This window comes from Taudactylus pleione, unplaced genomic scaffold, assembly GCF_031769625.1.
Source record: "Taudactylus pleione unplaced genomic scaffold, aTauple2 ptg000005l, whole genome shotgun sequence".
Taxonomy (NCBI): Eukaryota; Metazoa; Chordata; class Amphibia; order Anura; family Myobatrachidae; genus Taudactylus; species Taudactylus pleione.
In genome coordinates this window covers 26,987,858-27,009,804 of record NW_028284408.1, presented here as the reverse complement: position 1 = coordinate 27,009,804, position 21,947 = coordinate 26,987,858, and the positions used below count along the sequence as shown (strand labels likewise).

Sequence of the window (21,947 nt, the reverse complement as noted above, 5' to 3'; positions counted from 1 at the left end):
GGACACCTCTGTCAGTGCCGCCTGACTTCGGGTTCCTCCTTGGCGGTTTATGTAAGCCACCGTGGTGGCATTGTCTGATTGTACCTGCACGGGTTTTCCGTGGAGAACATTTTTTGCTTGCTGGAGAGATTTGAATACCGCCCGAAGTTCCAAGATGTTTATTGGAAGCGCAGATTCTGCTGGAGTCCACCTGCCCTGGAACAAGTGTGGATCCGTCACTGCTCCCCATCCTCGGAAACTGGCGTCCATTGTCAGAAGGACCCAGTTTGCCAGCCAAAAGGGGCGTCCCTTGTTCAGGTGAGTCGTCTGCAGCAACCAGGCCACAGACAGATGTACCTCCGGAGGAAGCACCATGGTCTGTGTCTTTATCCGACGGGGCAACCCAGTCCATCTGGAGAGGATCAATTTCTGCAGAAGTCTGGAGTGAAACTGGGCATATTCCACAATGTCGAACATTGACACCATGGAGAATATGGTGATCTGACTCCGAGCCGGGCACCTACGAAACTGATTTGCCTTGGCTCGGGGGCGGGGTATAGGAGAGGGACCCCAGTGCATCCTGGGAGGCTGAAAACTAACTCTGAGGTGCCCGATGTCTGCCGCCATCGCCTATACCCCAAGGTATCCTGTGGATACCCTATGAACCCTGAAGTAGAAATCATCTCTCTCTCTGTCTCACACACGCATGTACACCTCTCACACTACTTCCAGCCACATTCTTATACACACGTACACAGAGAGCAAAATTTTATAACATGCATACAGTTTCCCTTACATACACACATACATATAAAAACATATATACATATATTTGCATGAACACCAAGGTTATATACTAGTGAAAATATGAGATATGGTAAGAACTTACCTTTGTTATCTCTATTTCTACGAAGTCCATAGGGTTCCACAGGATACCTAGGGTATAGGTGTGACGTCAGTCATCAGGCACCATAGAGTTAAGCTTTCAGCCTCCCAGGATGCACTAGGGTCCCCCTCCTATACCCCGCCCCCGAGCCAAGGCACCTCAGTTAGTTACCAAGCCATAGGCCGGAGGAGGAGAAGGAAGAGAGAGAAAGAAGATCTGGATACACACAAGAATCACACTCTCACCAGAGGGAGACTGAAAAACCGGTGACCAGAGCAAAGCCCATCTGCAGCACAGGTGCGACAGGGCTGGAGTCCTGTGGAACCCTATGGACTTAGTAGAAATAGAGATAACAAAGGTAAGTTATTACCATATCTCATATTTTCTACTTCAGGGTCCATAGGGTATCCACAGGATACCTTGGGGATGTCCCAAAGCAGTATCCTTTAAGGGTGGGGACGCTCCTGTGCTGAAAGGAGAATCCGCCGCCCGAAGGAAGCATCCTGAGAGGCGAAGGTGTCAAACCTGTAATACCTCACGAAGGTATGGACAGAGGACCACGTAGCAGGCTTGCAGATCTGGACTGCAGAGGCACCACGTCGAGCTGCCCACGAAGGACCCACAGACCTAGTGGAATGAGCCTTCAAAGAAGGAGGAACCGGCAGACCTTCATGAAGATAAGCTTCAGAAATTGCCATACGGATCCAGGCTGCCAAAGTTTGCTTTGAAGCAGGCCAACCCTTTTTACGGAAGCCATAGAGGACAAACAAGGTGTCCGACTTCCTAAACGAAGAAGTGCGGTCAACATAAGTCCTTAAGGCCCGCACAACATCCAAAGTGGCCTCACCCACTGAAAGACCAGGAGAGTTAAAGGCCGGAACAACTATTTCCTCGTTAACATGAAACTGGGAAACAACTTGCGGAGCACTGCCCTGTTCCCATGAAAAATCAAGAAAGGGGGTCTACAAGAGAGAGCCCCTAAATCAGAAACACGTCTGGCCGAAGCTATGGCCAGAAGGAAAACAGTCTTAGCTGTTAGCCATTTAAGATCCACTGAGCCCAGTGGTTCAAACGGCGGTCCCTGGAGAGCCCTCAGGACCACAGCCAAATCCCAAGGCGCCACAGGTGGAACAAAGGGCGGCTGAATGCGGAGAACACCTTGCATAAAGGTGCGCACATCCGGGATTGTAGCAATCCTAGGGTGAAACCAGACAGGGCTGAAACCTGTACCTTCAAAGAAGCAAGGCGAAGCCCATGATCTAGTCCCGCTTGTAGGAAGGCAAGTATCCTAGACAGACGAAACTCCCGCGGTGCATAACCTCTCGGTCGACACCATTGGAAGAACGTATGCCACACGCGATGGTATATACTCGCGGACGACTGTTTCCGAGCTCGCAACACGGTACGCACCACAGAGCTGGAAAACCCCCTGGACCTCAACATGGCTGTCTCAACAGCCACGCCGTCAAAGACAACAGAGCCAGGTCCAGGTGAAGACAAGGACCCTGCGACAGAAGGTCCGGTCGTAGCGGCAACCGCAGAGGACTGTCCACGGACAGACCATGAAGGTCTGAGAACCAGTGCCGTCTGGGCCATGCGGGAGCTATCAACAGGAGCGTCCCTCCTTCCTGTTTGAATTTCCGGATTACCCGTGGAAGAAGGGAAACCGGAGGAAACAGGAATGCGAACCGGAACGTCCACCGGACGGACAGAGCATCCACCAGAGACACCTCTTCGTCTCTTGTGCGAGACCCGTACACCGGCAACTTGTTGTTGTGCCGGGACGCCATGAGGTCGATCTCTGGAAGACCCCACCTGTCCACCAGCAGTTGAAAAACGTCCGGGTGCAGGGACCATTCCCCCGAATGAACGTCCTGGCGACTTAGAAAGTCCGCCTCCCAATTTAGCACTCCCGGGATGAAGACCGCTGATATGGCCGGAAGATTGCGCTCCGCCCATACCAGGATCCGAGACACCTCTACGAGAGCCGCCCGACTTCGGGTTCCTCCTTGCCTGTTTATGTAGGCCACGGTGGTAGCGTTGTCCGACTGGACCTGCATCGGACGACCCTGGAGAACCCGATGTGCCAGCTGGAGAGCATTGAAGACCGCACAGAGTTCCAAGATATTTATTGGAAGCTCCGCTGTCGGCGTCCACCTGCCCTGGAACAAGTGTGGGCCCGAAACTGCTCCCCAGCCCCGAAGACTGGCGTCCGTTGTCAACAGGACCCAATTTGGTACCCAGAACGGATGTCCCTTGCTGAGATGGGTCGTCTGCAACCACCAGGCAAGGGACAGGCGAACCTCCGGGGTGAGCACTATTGTCTGGGACTTTAGAGACTGAGGCAGCCCGTTCCACTTGGACAGGATCAGGTGCTGCAGAGGTCTGGAGTGAAACTGGGCGTATTCCACCATGTCGAACACCGACACCATGGAGCCCAGTAACCTCATTGCCGAGTGTAGAGACACCCGGTGGCTGTGCAGACAACTGCGCACCCTCGACTGTAAAGCAGAGATCTTTTCCTCCGTCACAAAGATCCTTTGCTGTCCCGAGTCCAATAAGGCTCCGAGGTGCAGAATCCGCCGAGACGGGATTAGAGTGGATTTCTGCCAGTTGATTAGCCAGCCGTGCCGTTGCAGCAGCGCAATGGTCAGGTCCAAGTGGCGTAGAAGGAGCTCTGGAGATCCTGCCACCAATAAAAGGTCGTCCAAGTACGGCAACATGCGGACTCCCTGCAGCCGCAGAGAAGCCGCCATGACCGCCATCACCTTGGTGAACACACGCGGTGCTGTCGCCAGGCCAAAAGGTAACGCCCGAAACTGAAAGTGGTCGCTGCGGATTGCAAACCTGAGGAACTGTTGATGGCACAAAAGAATAGGGACATGCAGGTAAGCGTCCTGTATGTCCAATGACACCATGTAGTCCCCAGGTTCCAGCACCAGAATGATGGACCGTAGGGTCTCCATCCGAAACTTCGGTACCCGCAAAGACTTGTTGAGAGCTTTGAGCTTGAGAATCGGACGATATGACCCATTGGGTTTCTGCACCAAAAAAAAAAAAAAAAAAAGATTTGAATAGAAATCCTGGCCCCTCTGGGAGAATGGAACAGGCACTATAACTCCAGCCTGGAGCATAGTGTGCAAGACCTTCCGCAGCTCCATGACCTTGTTCCGGTCTCATGGTAGACCCGTGGTGAAGAATCGAGCCGGGGGTCTGTGCCGGAAAGAGAGGGCGTACCCGTGGGAGACCACCTCGAGAACCCAAGTGTCTGTCGTGGTGACCGACCAACACTGGGCGAACTGCAGCAGGCTGCCTCCCACTTTGGGATCCCCCAAAGGGAGGCCCGGACCGTCAGGCCGCAGGCTTGTCATCGGGCTTAAGGGCCGGACGTCTGGTACTCCATGCCTGCTTCCGGGGCTTGGCCGATTTTTTGGGACCAGCCTGTCGGGGAAAAGACTGTGGTTTGGGCCTGCCCTGGGCCCTATAAGACCGAAAGGACGATGGTCCTGAACCAGAAGGAACCGCGGCCGACATGCCGATTTGGCTGCCGCCAGCGTGACCACAATCTTGTCCAGATCTGGACCGAAGAGAACTTCTCCGTTAAAGGGCAACGCCTCCAAACCCTTTTTGGAGTCAGCATCCGCCTTCCAGGATCACAACCACAAGGTGCGACGAGCAGCCATCGCTGCTGAAGAAATTCGAGACACCAGTGTACTAATGTCTAAGGCCGCCTCGTTGATATAAGTGGCGGAATCACGGAGATTACCAATCAACTCCGTTTGTTCGGCCGGACAGTCGGAATCAAAAGACGCCTCCAATGAATCCGCCCAGCGCTCCATCGCTCTGGCAACCAAGCAAATGGCCATAGCCGGCCGCGCTGCCCCCCCCGCAAGGGAATAAGCGGACTTCAGGCAGATCTCCACCTTGCGGTCCGTAGCATCCTTAAGGGAGGACATGGATGGCATCGGCAATGTGGCACTACGGACAAGACGTGTCACGTGAGAATCCACCTGTGGAGGGGATTCCCATTTAGCAAAATAATTATCCGCGAACGGATAAGCCACTGCCAGGCGCCTCTGCGGCTGGTATCGCTTGCCAGGCTGTTTCCACACCTCCTCTAAATGGTCCATTAATTGACCCGAAAGAGGAAAGACTGTGGCGTCACCCATCACATCCTTAAAAAAGGCATACTTGGATTTAGCAGCTGGGGGAACTTCGTCCTCAATCACCAAGGCTGTGCGGACTGCCTGAATAAGTCCAGGAATATACACCTTGGACCTAGCGTCAGCGTCCTTAGTATGGAGAGGTTCCTGATCGTAAGGATCCAGAATCTCCCCATCAGACGTCCCTTCGTCATCCTCATAAGGAGCCGACAGAGACGCCACCGGCCGTTTATGTGGCCGCATCACAGCCTCCCCCTGCAACACATCCGACAAGTGCTGTACAGAACTCGTCAGGGAGTTAACCCACACCGGCTCCTGAGAAACCGGGAGAGGGGAAATAGGGAGACTGCGGGGTACCACCAATTGTCTTGGGAAACCCTGCATGGGTGACGACACCACTGACTGCTGGGACAAACCCATCTGTGTAAACGCGGGCTGCGGAGCTAACTGGCCCACTAAGGTTGTAAGCGCCTGAGCGAAACAAGCCCAGGGCGGCTCCTGTACCGGTGCTGTAACCGTAATAGGCTGCACCACTGACAAACACTGCCGGCAGAGGCCCTCCGCGCTACCCTCCCCCTCCGCTAAAGGTACTTTACACGTAGTACACTGTAGCCGGAGAGGAAAATCACTTTCAGACATGATGGTACAAAGTATGTGACCCCTCTCACCAATTGTATTTTAAAGAGGTGAGAGACCACCCTGCAAGGGCTTAGTAGAAAGAACAGGGACAGTAATAAAGCTGAAAGTCAGAATAGAAGATACAGGCAGCAGCGCTAGCACAGTCACATACAATGCAAAGAAAATCAATTCCTGCACTAACCAGCGCTGATCACTCAACTACACAGACACAGCCTGGTAGGACACAGCGCTGCATACACAGACCTGACCACAGTGGAGGAGAGGTATGCGGGGGGACCCAGACCAAGATGCTTCCTTCCAGGCTTCAAGCAGCGTTCACCATGCGTTGGAGAAGATGGCCGCCGAGGAGCAGAGAGGAGGCTGGCCTGGGGGAGGAGCACTGCCACAGGGCCAGTCGGCACAGTGCAGAGAGGGCTGTGTGCAGCGGGGGAGGCGCCGGCTGTGAGACAGGGAAGGCGCGCTCCCCTGGCATGGATTTAACCCCCGGGACGCCGCAGCGCTACCGCTCTGCTGCAGTCCGCTGTCCCAGGGGGGTAGTGGAAGCGTAGGTTCTTACCTGGCTCCACGCTGCAGCCAGTCCCCAGGGAGCCCCCTGCCTGGGGACTCTGAACCATGTAACAGCGGGTACCCACCGCGGGACCCCGCTGCTTACCTTGCTGTCCCCCTTGAATCCGTCCATGGTCCGGAACATCTGGGGTCACCGCTAGCTGTGACCCCAGATGCTCACCAGCATCCCCGGATCGGTACCGGCGTTCTGGTACCGGCGGGGGTGTAGGGAAGACAGCATGGACGTCAGGACTGACTGTCCATGCTGTACATCCAGATGTGCAGCCACAGCTGCATGCAGGAAAGCTTCAGGGGCTCTTCTTAGCCCCCACTCCAACAGGTGCACCCGACTCCGGCCGGGCACCAAACTAAACTGAGGTGCCTTGGCTCGGGGACGGGGTATAGGAGGGGGACCCTAGTGCATCCTGGGAGGCTGAAAGCTTAACTCCATGGTGCCCGATGACTGACGTCACACCTATACCCAAGGTATCCTGTGGATACCCTATGGACCCTGAAGTAGAATGATTAAATATAATCTGCATTGAAGTTTATTTAGCAACTGCACGGGGTAATTCATTACTAGGATTAAAGTTCGAGATTCACTTCTGAGGTTATGTACTGTGTACTGTATTATCCTTTGTATTATTCGCATGTAAACCATCTATTACCTTGCAATTCCCGTTTATGGAGTAAAATACTTTTTATATCATGTATATGGTCTGTAGATAACTGAGTATGATTTCAAGGTTTAATTAATATGCAATAATACATTATGGGTAAGATAAGCAGGGGACTTGATAGATTTGTCAAGGGATATTTGGGTGGTTTCAGCCCGGTAAAAGCTTACATTGAGCATTGATTGTTATGCATAGCATAACAATGGCAACGCTCTGTCTGGGTTTTGTTATGGTAAAGGAAGGAATACGTAAAAAGACTATATGGAAGATTAATAAAGTAATCTAGGGGGGTCACAGATGTAGCAATATCAGACAGAGAAAATAGATTAAAGAGGAAAATATTGTGTCATTCCTATAATTAATTATAATCGTCACTATTGATGAAGAGAAGATTTTGTGTAACTATGAGACCCTCAGAGAGGAGTGGATGCCGAGCAGACACCAGAAATATACACCCTAACAGGGACACTGGAGCTCAAGTCACTGGGGACATCCCAAAGCCAACCCCCATGGGTGGGAAGCGCTGAGAACTTGCCAACCCCGCAGGCAAACCGAAACAGGGACCACCAAGAACCGTAGGCCCAAATGAAAAGCATGAGCTGAGGATCATGCATCGTAGAGCACAGTAGACACTCAGAACTCCTCGCCAGACAGCCGCAGTTAATTACACCAAGGTACAGCGTATGTCGAATGGAACAGGAGAACGACTATCTAGTGGACAACAGCAGACGAGAATCATCAGAACATCGTAATGTCAGCTAAAAACAGACCAACCCTGTCTGTTGGTAGCAGAGAACCCCAACAAGAATCTATAGCATCCAACACGAGAACAAAACTCTAGAAAACCGTACCAGAGTTTAAAAACAGGAAGATTCAACAGTCGCTGACATTAGAATCCAAGCACTGCCAGGCATTAAAAATAAAAAATTATATAGAGATATGTATAATTAAACATATATACATAATCAGAGCTAATCCTGTCCACAGACTTCTCAAACAAGAGTATACATGAAGTCCAAAGCCAAGTACAGAACAGTTGACCAGGACCATTCTAGAGGTCCAAATAATTAGAGGGTTTACAGCCAGCGGAAGGGTTAGATCGTAGATGTCCCCAACGAGTGGAGATCCCACTGGGCATGAGACGGAATCGAGAGTGAATGAGACTACAACTCCTTGCAGAGGTTCAGACGGCAGGGCAACCCATTCTGGAAACAGAGGGATTAAACGGCAAATGGAACCCTTCAGCGAGCCCAGGTGAAGACCAGCGTTTACTCTGCCTGGAAAAAACAACCAACCTCTGGCAACAGTGGAAAAGAAAAGCCACAACAGAAAACAAACAGACGACTTCTAAACCTGATGCAAGTGTGTAGTCAGTACCAGCTGCTGGTCCGAACATAGCGTTCCCGCTAGGCTGTTTTAGCGGGGCACGGCGCCCTGCCCTCCTTCTGGAGGGCAAAAAGCACCCTGCCCTCCAGGAGGAGGGCAAAAAGCGCCCTGCCCTCACAGCCTGCGGGAGCCATTCTCACCCGCGGGACGCAGTGTCCCGCGGGTGGAGAAACATGCGGTGACCTGGTCACCGTCAGAGAATAGACGCCGGGCGCATGCAGACCCACAGGGACTGGTCAGCTGCTGCAGACTTGACCTATTCCACCTACTGAATTAGCTAGGACAGGATATGCAAAGGACAATCAAATAGTTTAGATACTCTGCTAAAGAAAAAACTATTTGTGGGGGAATTCAATTAGTCTAAAGTGGCCGGGAACAATTAAATTGTTTGTGCCGCAGCGTGCGAGTGTCCATCATTTCGCATTGCGGCATATAGGGGCCGGGGAGAGTGCCCCAAGTTTAAATCATTAGCAGGTCAGGATTTAGAGGGGAGGAGCCAGTCACACTTCTAAATTATTTAAAGTACCAGGCTCTACTCTACCACAGACTATTCCCCAGTGTCTGGAGCTCTAGTGTTCCCTAGTGGATGAAGGAGAAATATACAAATTCTACGTGCCAAGATTAAACATTCTGATTCAGTAGCATATGTTAATAAAACTCCCCTATAGAGAGATTTGTTATGATCTGTTCCAGTAATGTGAATTATATTCTTAAACCATCTAGCCCCTTTCCTGAAACATTTTATGCTTAATGTAGCAACATCTGTATGTCATACAGCCAAATTCCTGATTGATGCCAACATCATTTTATAGGTCATTACAGGTTTACAAAGTACTTCTGCCATTGAAGAAGATAAAGGGCTTATGTAATAGCATCTCGCCAGAGCCTGCATCTCACAGGCCATTACATAAGCCCCAGTGTTTTTAAAGAATAACTAGGACATGTCACAAAAGGCGAGATTCAATTCAGCACAACGTAAATAGCGCCGGGAAGGAGTTCCCGGAGCTATTCAGTTGACCGCGCTGCCAAGTCAGACTAGAGGATTTCTGCTCGCACCCGCCTGAGCTGCGATCAGAAATTCAACTTAAGTGCCAGCCACGATGCAGTTTTCCAGCTTAGCACTGCGCTAACAGCATCACAGCTGGCACTTAAGTCAGAGAATGCTGGTTACCGGCACTAAACACCCGGCTTAAGCCGCGATAACCAGCACTCGACTAAGTGCAGGGCACGATGGGGACAATTGAATAGCTCCGGGAACTCCTTCCTGGCACTATTGAAAATCATGCTGAACTGAATTGTCTCCATTGAATCAAAAACAATAATTAGGTGGAGGAAAAAGCAATAAAAGCCAAACAAATATAATAATTTTGCTTTATTTCACATCAAAAACACACCAAAACATGATTAGTTTGATTGAGAGAAATCAAAACGAGTAGGGGGGAACCCAATTAACCGATGGCTAATTGTTCCCCCAGGTCTATTCAATTAGACCCGAAGGGAGCCCGCAGGTTGCAGTTAACGAATATTTTTATTCGAGGCTGAGCAGACTCGAAAAGAATCCCTGACAAATACCATACTTTTGGGTGCCACGACCATGTTAACATGTAGAAACCGGTATAAGTTCCCAGACCTATGTGTTAACAGTTAAATTACCAGGGGAGAAAAAACAGGATTTTGGTACTTACCGATAAATCCCTTTCTCCGATTCCACAGGGGACACTGGAGTTCAAGACAGTGGGGTATAGACGGTGGTAGAGTAGAGCCTGGCACCTTAAATAATTTAGAAGTGTGACTGGCTCCTCCCCCTCTATGCCCCATCAGCCCCAGTTTAAGAACTGAGCCCGAGAGGAGACGGAGGACAACAGGAAAACGAGGAGAAGACCACAGAACGGAACAAGACCGACTGAAGGAGAACAGAGGAAACCACTGCAGGGAATCATGCAGTCACACAACCATAGAAGGAACGAAACAACTGGCAGGTATGCAGCGCTGGGCGGGCGTCCAGTGTCCCCTGTGGAATCGGAGAAAGGGATTTATCGGTAAGTACCAAAATCCTGTTTTCTCCTTCATCCACTAGGGGACACTGGAGTTCAAGACAGTGGGGACGTCCCAAAGCCAACCTCCTGGGTGGGAAGCGCTGTGAACATGCCAACCCTTTGGCCAACCGAACAGGGACCGCCAAGAACCAGAGGTTCAACGGAAAGGCAAGAGCTGAGGATCAAATGTCGTGTGCCAGGAGACAATCAGAACTCCCTGCGGAACAGACACAGAAATACCACAACTTACAGCATAAATAGAATGGAATAAGCGGCTAGCGAGAAAACACCCTCAGGTGAGAAGCATCCTAACGCTGTAAGCTCAGCTGAAAACAGACCAAGCCGGACTGTTGGGAGCAGAGAACTCCAACCCGAATCCATATGAGAAGGGCAGTAACCCGAGAACAAAACTCGAGAAAACCGTACCAGATTCAGAAACAGAAAGCTGCAACAGTCGCAGATAGCAGAATACCAGCACTGTTGGACATAGTCATAAAGATACAAGTAGAACGATACCAATCTACAGAAACAGAGCTGATCCTGTCCACAGACTCCTAACAGAGTATGCAGAGAGGTAAAAGACAAGGCCGAACAGTCACCATAAACCATTCTGGAAGTCCAACTACTACAAAGTTGTAAACCAGCGGAAGGGAGAGACCATAGAAGACTCCAACGAGTGGAGATCACACTGGGAATGAGGCCGAGGCAGTTTGAGAGGATTGAGATTACAATACCTGTCAGAGGGTCAGACAGCAGAACAACCCATTCTGAAAACAGAGTAGAAAACAGCGACTGAACACCTGCAGTCGAAAAGCAAATCACAGCCACAAACTTCAAAACAACAGACAACTTCCAACATGATGGAAGTGCGTAGGCAGTACCAACCGCTGGCCTGAACATAGGGTGAACAACCAGGATACCCTAGTAGTTATAGAGCACGGATGCAACAGCCACGCAGGAAGCTACCAATATAGGGAAGCATTCCATACCACAAGGCTAGAGCACTAGGACAACCCTGAAGGTACCAGTCAGGTACCCGTCAATGTGATGAAAACATCCACAGAGACTGAACAGGAAATCCACCAGGCCCCCTGCGTAGGACATATTGACTGTCACACTTTAATGTAAAGATGTGCACTAGACCCTCAAAGCGCTTCAGTCCATAATCCCAACAGATCTAGTAGAAGAGTGTCACTAATCTCAATGTTGAAACTATGCACCAGGGAAGCTCTAAAGTGTAGAGCCAACTGATTAAAAAAGCAGATGGCTGCTAGGACCGCAGCTAGGGTGCATAAGGGAGAAAGCGGCTATGCAATGACAGGTTGAGCATTAGTGGGGTAAGCCCGCTTACCTGTGAGCGGCCAAAAGCCCTCTGGACGCTATGTAGAATGTCACTGACCTCTTTCATCTCACAGCAACCTGCCCCGTCAGGTATAGGGAATAGCTTCAGTGGGCTAAGACCCAATGCTCTACAGCACGGACTTCAGTCTGGAGATGTTGCAGTAGAAAACACTGTATAAACTAGCAAAATGTTAGTGGAGGCAGGAAGGTCGTTCAACAGGACTCTATACCTGAGCTTGTTATATTAGGGATGTGTATCCATATAGACATTATACCTATACCACAAAACGGTCTACTAGTTTAAGTATCAGTACATTAACACTTATAATGGAGAAGTGTGTATTACGCCCATCAATCTAATAAAATCCAGGCCTGACCCTGCCTATATCGGCGGGGGCCCTAGGCCTTCATGTAATTTAACAAATGAATCCCTGATTACAGAATAGAACCTGGATTCTCTATGTACAGATAGAATGTACCTAGGGGCCCTTTAGAGACTCATGTTATTGAGATATGTGACAAGACAATAATATGGAGTACCGGAATCTATACTGAGAAGGGTACCTGTACATAGACAGAGTGCATTAGTTATCCCAAGAAAGGAAGGGACATATCTGTAGTGATAACCAATAGGGTTAAAAACCAGGTTTTGCCAATTATTAGAAATTATGCATACAAGTAATGGGAATATATCAGTATATATACACCCGTACATATAGATAAACATAGTTGCATAAGAAGGCCATCTCTTTGAAAGAAAGAGTAGTGCCAACATAGCAAGTTAACTTGTCAGACTCCGGCATCGGGAGATCAGCATGCTATATTTATATATATGTCCTGCTATATCCTGCATTCTCAGTGTCTTATAAGTTTGCTACCAAGTGCAAAGTTAAAATAATCATAGATCACCCTAAAGGGGGGCGCCATAGATAGGGACTAACAAGAAGGAACTATAACCCCAGAAGGATGGAAGTACATATCTTTATATACAAGAAGGCCCCAGTCATGTATAGGGTTCATAATATAAGCAATGTCTATCACTATGTAAGCTGCAGAACATGACTCTAGTCTACAGAGCCACCATTTAATATATATATATACATACACACACACACATATATATATACACACATACACATAGATAAGCTGACAGCTTTGGTAATCGCAGGCGGCTTCCCATCCGTGGAAATATAGGTACGTACACACACCCACATACAAATCCTTAGGGAGAGATGGTGTAAAGCGGAGTTATTGTACCAACTACTGGATGAGGAGAGTCCAGACTTCAATTGCAGAATCCTTCTTTTAAATAAGCTAAGTACCAGACATAAAACTGATAACAGATCCTACCTCTGCCTTATAAGGATAAGAAGCGATATATATATCTCCACATATGCATACCTACATAGTAGTACATAGATTAGTAGGTGCGATAATATTTAAAATTAGAACATGAGCAATACACGTATATGTTCTATAGCAGGGCTTAGTATAAATACATGTGGCTTACCTCAACGCAGGGAGACTGCTCAAGTGTTGCGTGTAGCCATCAGCCTGCTACGGTGTAATGGGCAGGATATTTTATCAGTGTGCTGTCCCAGACTGGTATCGAACCTGGGACCCTTCTGTTACTGGAGTGCTCGCCTTAATCAGTTGAGCTATATATGTGTGCAGAAGAGTAACAATCCACAAACTTAAGGGATTACTGTCCCCAAAAAGTGAGCTGTATTCTAACAGAGCCTCCCCAACATATTAAAAGGGAGACCTGTCCCTTGGGAAAAACCACAGCGCAATCCCCCAATCTAAACAGGGGATAAAGGCCTGCTGTTGTTATTAACACAGCTAAAGAAGTGGCCGTCCCGGCCTCTAATGCTGGGCCACAGGGATGGTAAGCCCAATATGGGATTCTCGTTCCTGAGAATGGATGATTCGGGAGGACCTGACCCAAGGCCTGCCCCCTCAGCCAACGCTGGGTTGAGACCCAACCCAATGGAGAGTTCTCCTCACCCACAGATATCGTTTCAATATTTTTGTATATGTGCTGCCAAAGCGTGCACTGGAACATTGTCAACCTTGCACAGTGTGCTAATTAACCTCTCTGGAATAAGGCTTGTCCATAGACCACCCGATTAGCAGAGTAGAAAAAAGGTATACACTATATATATCTATCTATATCTATATATATATATCTATATCTATACATATACATACACACACACATATATATATATATATACATACATCCCTATATGGGATTACATATACATCTACATACACACACACACACAACACGTACATTGTAGGCGCTGGGACACGGGGAGCGATCTGCAGAAGTGACAGAGATGACTCTTACACTGCGCTAGGGTAAAGTTATACCGCGCTGTGTGCGCAAAATGTCCATGCTAGCCTGGAGGAGTCCCGGCTAACATAAGCTGTCCCCTCAACAGAACCGCATAAAGCGGAGTCATAGTGCACCTGCTAAGCGCAAGTTTGAGGGAGGGGCAGCAAAAGGCTAGACATATCCATCAGAGCAGCAGGTGTTAGGGCAATGAGCTATACTGCTGTGGAGGGCGCCGAAGCGGCTTAAACACAAGAGCCCCGAAGTAGCTAGCGCCGGAGCTTATACATTAAAGCACCGCCTCAGCAGACTAACAGCTACGCTGTTATAAAACACACACAAGCACAGGGAGAATATACAAACTCCACACAGGGCCATAGTGGGAAACAAACCCATGACCTCAGTGCTGTGAGGCGGCAATGCTAACCATTATACAGTCTGTGCTGCCCTGTTAAATATATACAGGCTGCCTCAGTGCGACTGGCGCTGTACCTACAGTGAGAGCTACAGCGCTTTTCGTAAGTGATAGCGCAGTCAGCCGTCTGTCACTTACCTGACCTACAGTTAACTGAGCTTCAATACACATCTCCCCCTTGTGGGGGGAAGGGCAGGAGACCCGGACTCAGCCGGCGGCGGGACCCTTTTCTTCCCCGAGCAGGAGTGAGTCAGTGCTGTGCTACACAACGGACCCTCTTAATAAAAGGGGGAGTTGTTTATATTGTAAGCTGTCCCCTCTCCTTAAGAGGGAAGCGCGCTCCCTTGCCGGCGCTGGTCCGCGCTGCATACTCTTAAAAGAACACCTCTCCTGCTAAGCAGGAGAGGAGAGCCTCAGCTGATGTCCACTGCTCCAGTGAAATGACTCAGCGCTGTGCTTGCCGGCTATTACTGCTGCGGAGCAATAAGGGGGAGAACCCTTACAAATGGCGCCGCTGTTGCAGGACGCGCCATAAGTGTTTGTTTAGGGCGGGTCTCGACGCCGGGTCCGTGCGCTGATTAAGACAGCGGGACTTAGTAGCCACAGCAGCCCGCCATGTGTGAGGAGGGCAAGCGCGATCGGCGCTGCTAACGAGCTCTCCTATGCAGCAGCGCCGACAGCCGCGTGGTGCCCACAGCGCGGCAGTGAGGAGGAAACCCGACTAAAATAGGCGCCGCTAGATTGCATGACGCGCCTCCAGCAGCCCCAGCGACGACCGGGGCTGTAATTTGCGCCCTCGCTGGTGACCCCCTTGTATCCGAAGTCGGGGAGAGGGTGGTGCGGGGCAGGGGAAAGTCGGGCCCTCCTAACAGTGACAGTGTCACTGAGCCCAGCTATACTTCCACTGCTCCTGCTAATCAGGAGCAGTGGTCATACTTACAGCTGTTGCGGCCGGGAAGCTGGGCTGAGGGGGCGGAGAGGAACCCGGACACATGCCGGTGTCAGCAGTGGCGGGTCTTCTCGGGGTCCGATGACTCCTTTGTGTGCCGCCCCCTCCTCAGGGTCACCGGACACAGGCTGCAGTAGCCGTGTGGTGCCCTTCCCGGCGGCTCCCACGTAGCAGGCAGACTGCCACAGCAAGCAGCCTGCCTGTCCTCAGCTGTAACTGTTATAAAAATTAAAAAATATGAAAAAGGCTGGAGACAGCCTGATGTGCGACCGGCTCTCTCGGGCACATTCTAAAAACTGGGGCTGATGGGGCATAGAGGGGGAGGAGCCAGTCACACTTCTAAATTATTTAAGGTGCCAGGCTCTACTCTACCACCGTCTATACCCCACTGTCTTGAACTCCAGTGTCCCCTAGTGGATGAAGGAGAAAGGGGCTCTAATTGAATAGCCCTAAGCATTAAAGCCAAGACTACCACTCTTTTTCACACCTGGTAAATTATCGGGGCTAATTGAGTTTACCCATTGCCAAGTAGAGCAAAAGCACATGCAATGTAATCAAATCATACACAATGTCTCCCTCTACTCTTACCATGTTCCTGCACGATTGAGCAGTTGACGACACCCTCATAGGCACCCTCTGTGCCAAGCTCAGTTTACTGGTTGCAGCAGTGGTTACCCCAACATTAGAGAGAATGCTCAACAGAGCTGCTGGGTCAGTTTTAAATTCCACTTCAGAGGTATCTGCAAAGTTAGGAATATACCAGTCACTAACTCCATCTACTGCAAAGTATACATCTGAATTAAAGCATTTTTTTTTTTTTTTAAACTTCAATTTGAACAATGCAATTATCTCTTAGATACAACTGAGTTTTAAAAACAATTGGCTATGGTCAATAGAAAACTGCACAACCATATATGATCAGAAACTGTAAAACCTCACAAGAGTCAGTCCTAAATCAAGGGTAAAGTTATTGATGATATGCAGACTCTTGATTTGTGTGTTTGAGAGTATCTTTACGCTACCAGACTGATAGGTTGGCGCTATTGGTTCCCTCATACAGCGACAGTAAACAGTGCAACACTATTGGCCTACACATGGTGATACACACACACACACGTAGAATGAAAAAGATTAAAGTATTTATCTACCCTTTACATCGGTATCCTTGCATTTGAGATTGTTGAGACCAAGAACAACTTCACTTAAAGGCTCCCGAACGCTGTGACTTGCTGGAGGATACACAGGAAGACCCACATCCATAGACCCTGGTACTTTAAACCGATCTCCTTTCTGTGAGAAGTTAAAGGGTTTTGGACGAGTGCAAGACTTTTTACTCACAGCCTTACCCTGTGAAAATAAGATATACTGGATATCAACAACATGTTTGAAGGACTTTTTCATTAACTACTAAACGATCACAAGTCTTACTATTAAATGCTCATTATATCAAAAAACAAAGGGAAGTACTTTGACAGCTTATTAAGATAACATTGAACAGCTCTAGTGTCAAGCAATGTGGGAGGGATGTGTTGTTTTATTAGCACGGTAATATGCTGACACATCACAGACTGACCTGTAATATGCACAGTGAAGAAGAGGACAAACTAAAAAAAATATTGTGAGGGTTCCGCTAATGTGGATTTAGAATTGCGCTAAGATTTGCATCTATGGACCTGATTCAGAGTTGTACACCAACCAGATGGTTTACATACAACTCTGACGTCTCGCAATCTGCGCATGCACAGGTGCAGATTGGTGTCTGCGATAACGGTCGAAGTGCCCTATAAGTCACAGAATGATTGACAAGCTGCAGCCATTTGGGGGCGGCAATGGGCTGCGTTCTTGAAAACATGGGCGTGTCGGCACAGTTTCAAGGCGTGTCAAGGTAAGGGCCTGCGTGTTCCGATGAAGATATTCCTGGCCTCCGCAGCACGACTACACCAGCCATCCTGAGTAACCTGAGAGTTATTTGATATCTGATAGTCACGCAGTAGGATCACGCAAGAAGCGTCTATTTACACAAGACATCTCCTGCGGCTTTTGCATATTGTAGCAAGTTTTCTTATCAATTAAAAGGCGAGGGCTAGAAACCAATTTTTAGGCCCATTCTGCAATTCATACAACCTGTGTAAAACCATCATATATCACATGCATGTGAAGAACACGCAATGGCTGGTTATAATGGACCTTTACATATATTGTTTTCCCAAACTTGCAAGTTGTTATAATGGACAGTGACTGCATACAGACAGGCGTGGCAATCATTTGAAAGTCTGAATCAATATTTATGAGAACGCAATCTATCAATTCTCTGGGAAGATATGAAGCTACTAGTGCAGAGGCTTTGTGGTCTTTCTTTGCCTTGCCTTTAGTATAATGACAGGAAACAAATAAATGATATAGGGGTCTATTTACTAAGCAGTGTTAGGAGAGAGTGAAAAGTGATAAGGTGCCAGCCAATCAGCTCCTAACTGCCATCTCACAGGCTGTGTTTGAAAAATGACAGTTGGGAGCTGATTGGCTGGCACCTTATCACTTTTTACTCTGTCTCCTAACACTGCTTAGTAACTAGACCCCATAGTCCCACTCACGCATACCTTCTGAAATTGGCTCTGCCAGGCCTGATGCATCTTTTGAAAGTCTGGGGGTGCCCTGGTTTTGGAGGGAACCGGAAGTTTGCTTTTCTGTGGGTCCTTCAGCACTATCTTTTGCAACGTTGGTTTGTGCTTGCCCTGCTGAGTACATGTTGGAGGGCTAAGACAGTTTTCTTTCCCTTTCACCCAACTGTTCTTATGAAAATCCATGGGTGCATGTGGCACCTCGGCCGAAGCTTGACTGACAGGCTGCATTCGCAGGAGATGGATACCCTGCATTTGCAGGAGATGTGTAGCATGAAGCACCTCCTAAATATCTGCCTACAGAATAAACAAAAAGACTGAAGGCAACCATTGAAAATAAACCATCAGAACATAAGAAACTATGCAAGCACTTATTTTCCATACATGACCAACTTTCTAAAGGTGGGTACACTGGCCCTGATTCAGAGCCGGACGCTTTGACAGAGCGCTCGCTCTGAATCAGGGCCGGGCTATTTTTTTTTTTATTAGAACGGCCTCCTGGCCGCTCGCATAGCTGTGGGTGACCACCCACAGCTATAGCGAGCGGCCAGGAAGATGGTCAAGACCATCGCGACCATCAGGCTTGCGACGAGACCCTTGTGGTAGGGTCTTGTTTCCGCAAGCCGCAGAGAGATTTCGGATCTAACAGCCGAAATCTCTCCCACTGACATATCAGTGGGGCCGGCCCCAAACGGTAGGCATTCACATGGGAACGCCTCCGTTTGGGCAGCCACCCCCCCGGCCCACCCACCAAAGGGGGCGTGCTGTCACTCAACATCGACAGCACGCCTCCTTTGGTACGAGACCCGGAGCGACAGCTTGCCCGCCGCTATCCGGGTCTCGCGCATGCGCACGACGGAGCCGGCTCCGTCATGCGCTCTGGGCCACCATCGACACGGTTGCAAGCGCTCAGCGCTTGCGACCAGGTCTGAATCAGGCCCACAGTATGATGTAGGTAACGATCCAATCTCTTTAACAATTTCCCTTGAACTCCTGAACACTCCCGGACAAACGATATAGTGCATACACATGGAACGATTGTACAAACTATATAGATGGTGATTAAATAGTTAGTCGTCCATGAAATCGTTCATGCACGCGGAACGATGTGTCAACATCGACAGCCGCCCCGTCTTGTAGCAAGCCCCGGAGTGAGTGATTTCTCACTCGCTCCGGGGCTCGCGTGTGCAATGGCCCACCATCGACCCGCAAGCAAGCGATGTGCGCTCGCGAGCGGGTCTGAATCAGGCCCACAGTGCATACATACATATACATTAGCCATCATGGCACAGGTTACTTGGCTGGCACATATGATCGTTTTGACCAGTGACCACTGTGGTAAGAAGGTAATACTATACTCAAGAGACCATGCCTGGCATACATATTAGGCTAACATCACAGAAGTTCTACATTGTTAGGGTATGGTCCCTGTTATTTCCCTGCCTTACCGTGGCACTACATATAGGATTATTATGATCAGATACACAGGACAGCGTTACACATCACATAGATTGAGTTAAAAATAAATATATATATATATATATATATATATACACACACTTCCACACGCACCCAATCCAACCGCCTCTCTTCTACGCCGAGCTCAGATTGCTTGTACATTTATCCCCGGACGTATCCGCTCCCATGATCTGCCCAGGCCAGCCGGAGTCTCACAGGTTTACCACGAACTTTTCTTTTAGTTCATAAAAAGCGACGCCTTCTGATTGGTCATAAGGTGCCGACTGCCTAGGGGAGTCCGTTCCCTGTCATCCAATTGGATTTGTGAAAGAACAGTGACGAAAATCATGTGTGCAGACTAAACCGACGTGACGACACGTTGATTGGCACTAGAAAAAAAAAGAATTGTAGTGGGAACCGTCCGTTACAGAGCGGACATGACGTAATGTGGGAGGAACTAAAATGATATTGCGCGCATGCTCAGTGGGATTCTTGAAGTCAGCGGCCGCCATCATTGTACTCCTCGTTTATTAGGAATAGGAAGGACCAGGCCAAGAATTATTACAATTGTCAATTAAATATATTGTAATGTATGCTATTTGCCTAGTGTAATAAAAAAATGGAGCTGCTGTAGATGGATAAAAGGACAATTCCTAACATCTATCAAGTATCTCTGTGCTAGTGTAGCATAAGGATCCCCCACCCAAAAGGTGATCTTATACCATTACTCCCAACTGCCCTGTTTTCCAGGCTCTGTCCTGTGTCCTCTCTATGAACAGCCACTTTACCATAAGGACTTTCCAGGAAACCTCCTAAAGAAATTGCCGCCCTCTTTGGAAAATCCAGCTCATTCACTGTGTTTACAAGGGGATTCAACAACTGTGTGTTGCTATTCTTCGCTAAACTGTTTCCCACTCATCCTCTCACGGAACTAGTAATATACCTACTGCTGGACGATATACTTAACCTTAAAGGAGCATTCTCATATTCGAGCGTACTGTCTACTATATAAAAAGCCAATTGGAGAACATTGGAATCCATGGTTCTAATTACTAATTGCTGTTTTGCTATTTTTCGAATAACTCAATGGTGTGCCATGTATACTCACCTTTTTAAGTCTTTTGACAATTTTCATGTATTCGCATGTTTTTAGATATTAAATGTATTTTTATATATCTCATCCGCATAACTAATTTATTTGTTGTCAGAGTTCGTCAGGCCAACCTGTGAACTGTTTATTCTATCTCATACATTACTTATTTGTGTGGAGACTATCTCCCTTTATACAGCTGCCTTGGTAGAGACACTCTAAGTAGCGCCTGAATTGTATATTACCTATCTATACCCCTCGTTCCTGTGTCCCGGGTGTGGTGATGTGAGATGGTTGTGAGGCATATCCCGTTCACAGGTTTTCTGTATAACAAAGCAATGAAAAGTTGCTACATGCACCTCGCAGGTTGTCTACGCTATTCAAAAGGTGGATTTAGAGGGGGGGGAGGCACAGTACACAAACAAGCACGTCGAAAGGGCTGTGACAGCTTCAAACTTAAAAATTATGTTTAAAACATCTGCAGAGCAAACAGAAATTGTGTGGACAGACTATTCCATGCTTTATAACATTTAATTCTTTCAATAAATCCCTCTCATTGGGGCAGCTTCAATTACACACAAGGGGCCCCTTAAACAGTTTTACGATGTACCTCTTTTTCATTTCAGCTCACAGCCCATGGAGGTGCAAGCAGAAAAGAGTATACAACTCCTTGTCGTAATCGCTTAGCGCCCATGTCGCAAAATTGAATTGACCCCATAGTGTCAATAAAGAGAATTAGATTACACCAAAGGCCACGGTCAGACAGCACAGTTTTCAGAACTCTGTAGGTACCAAAGGTATTAGTTGTGATAACACTTTTGCTCACATAGGAGCTCATTCAGACCCGCTTGCAAGTTGCGGCTGCTCGCTGGCAAAAAGGGTCCAGGAATTTAAATGAAGTGCTCGCACTGCATCGCGTAAGGACGCCCACATATCATCTCCGGGAAATGTAGGATTAATCTGGACCATCGTGAGCTATCGGAACTGCTCGCAGCCTTTGAGGTTGCCTTAACCCACCGCAAGCACAGCGATCAGTGGTGGCTGAAATACATGCAGGTGACGTGTACAATGATGCTACTTTGCTAATTATGCACGCCCTTTAAACGGCGTTTTGGCTGCCTGATACGCCTGCGTTCGCACATCCACTCCCCCGTTCATAAGCACCTTCCCCTGTTACCACCCACAAATGGCACTATCTGTCACTCAAAGCAGCGATCTGATAGTGGCTTATGAGCAACCGAAATCAGATAGCAACGACTGGCTTGCGCACGCGCACTGCGAATTATACGCATGCGCAGATGGGCAAAAATCGCTCAGAGTGAGCGAGCGCAACTTAGTTACCGGGTCTGAATCAGGTCCATAGTGTCAGACACTGCAAGCCTTAGGACAAGTACTTCCTGGGTCAGATGCTGCTTTCTCCTGGAGC

The 21,947-nt window shown here is 48.6% G+C and overlaps 1 protein-coding gene across 7 annotated transcripts in view; it reads right to left on the bottom strand.

The window, feature by feature from the left end:
* Positions 1–19,813, bottom strand: part of TROAP (trophinin associated protein) — a 61,324-nt gene extending 41,511 nt beyond the window's left edge. For 4 of the 7 annotated variants that reach the window (XM_088448838.1, XM_088448868.1, XM_088448928.1 and 1 more), the window contains exons 1-4: positions 19,546–19,812; positions 17,953–18,270; positions 16,504–16,702; positions 15,944–16,095 (exon numbers count right to left, since the gene is read on the bottom strand). In XM_088448838.1, coding sequence (XP_088304964.1) covers positions 15,944–16,095; positions 16,504–16,702; positions 17,953–18,228 — 627 coding nt within the window. In that variant the 5' untranslated portion in view covers positions 18,229–18,270; positions 19,546–19,812. Of the gene's footprint in view, positions 1–15,943; positions 16,096–16,503; positions 16,703–17,952; positions 18,271–19,545 lie in introns of all 7 variants that reach the window. The other 3 variants (XM_088448841.1, XM_088448993.1, XM_088448839.1) reach the window with 2 other exon arrangements.
* Between the last annotated feature and the right edge of the window lie 2,134 nt (positions 19,814–21,947).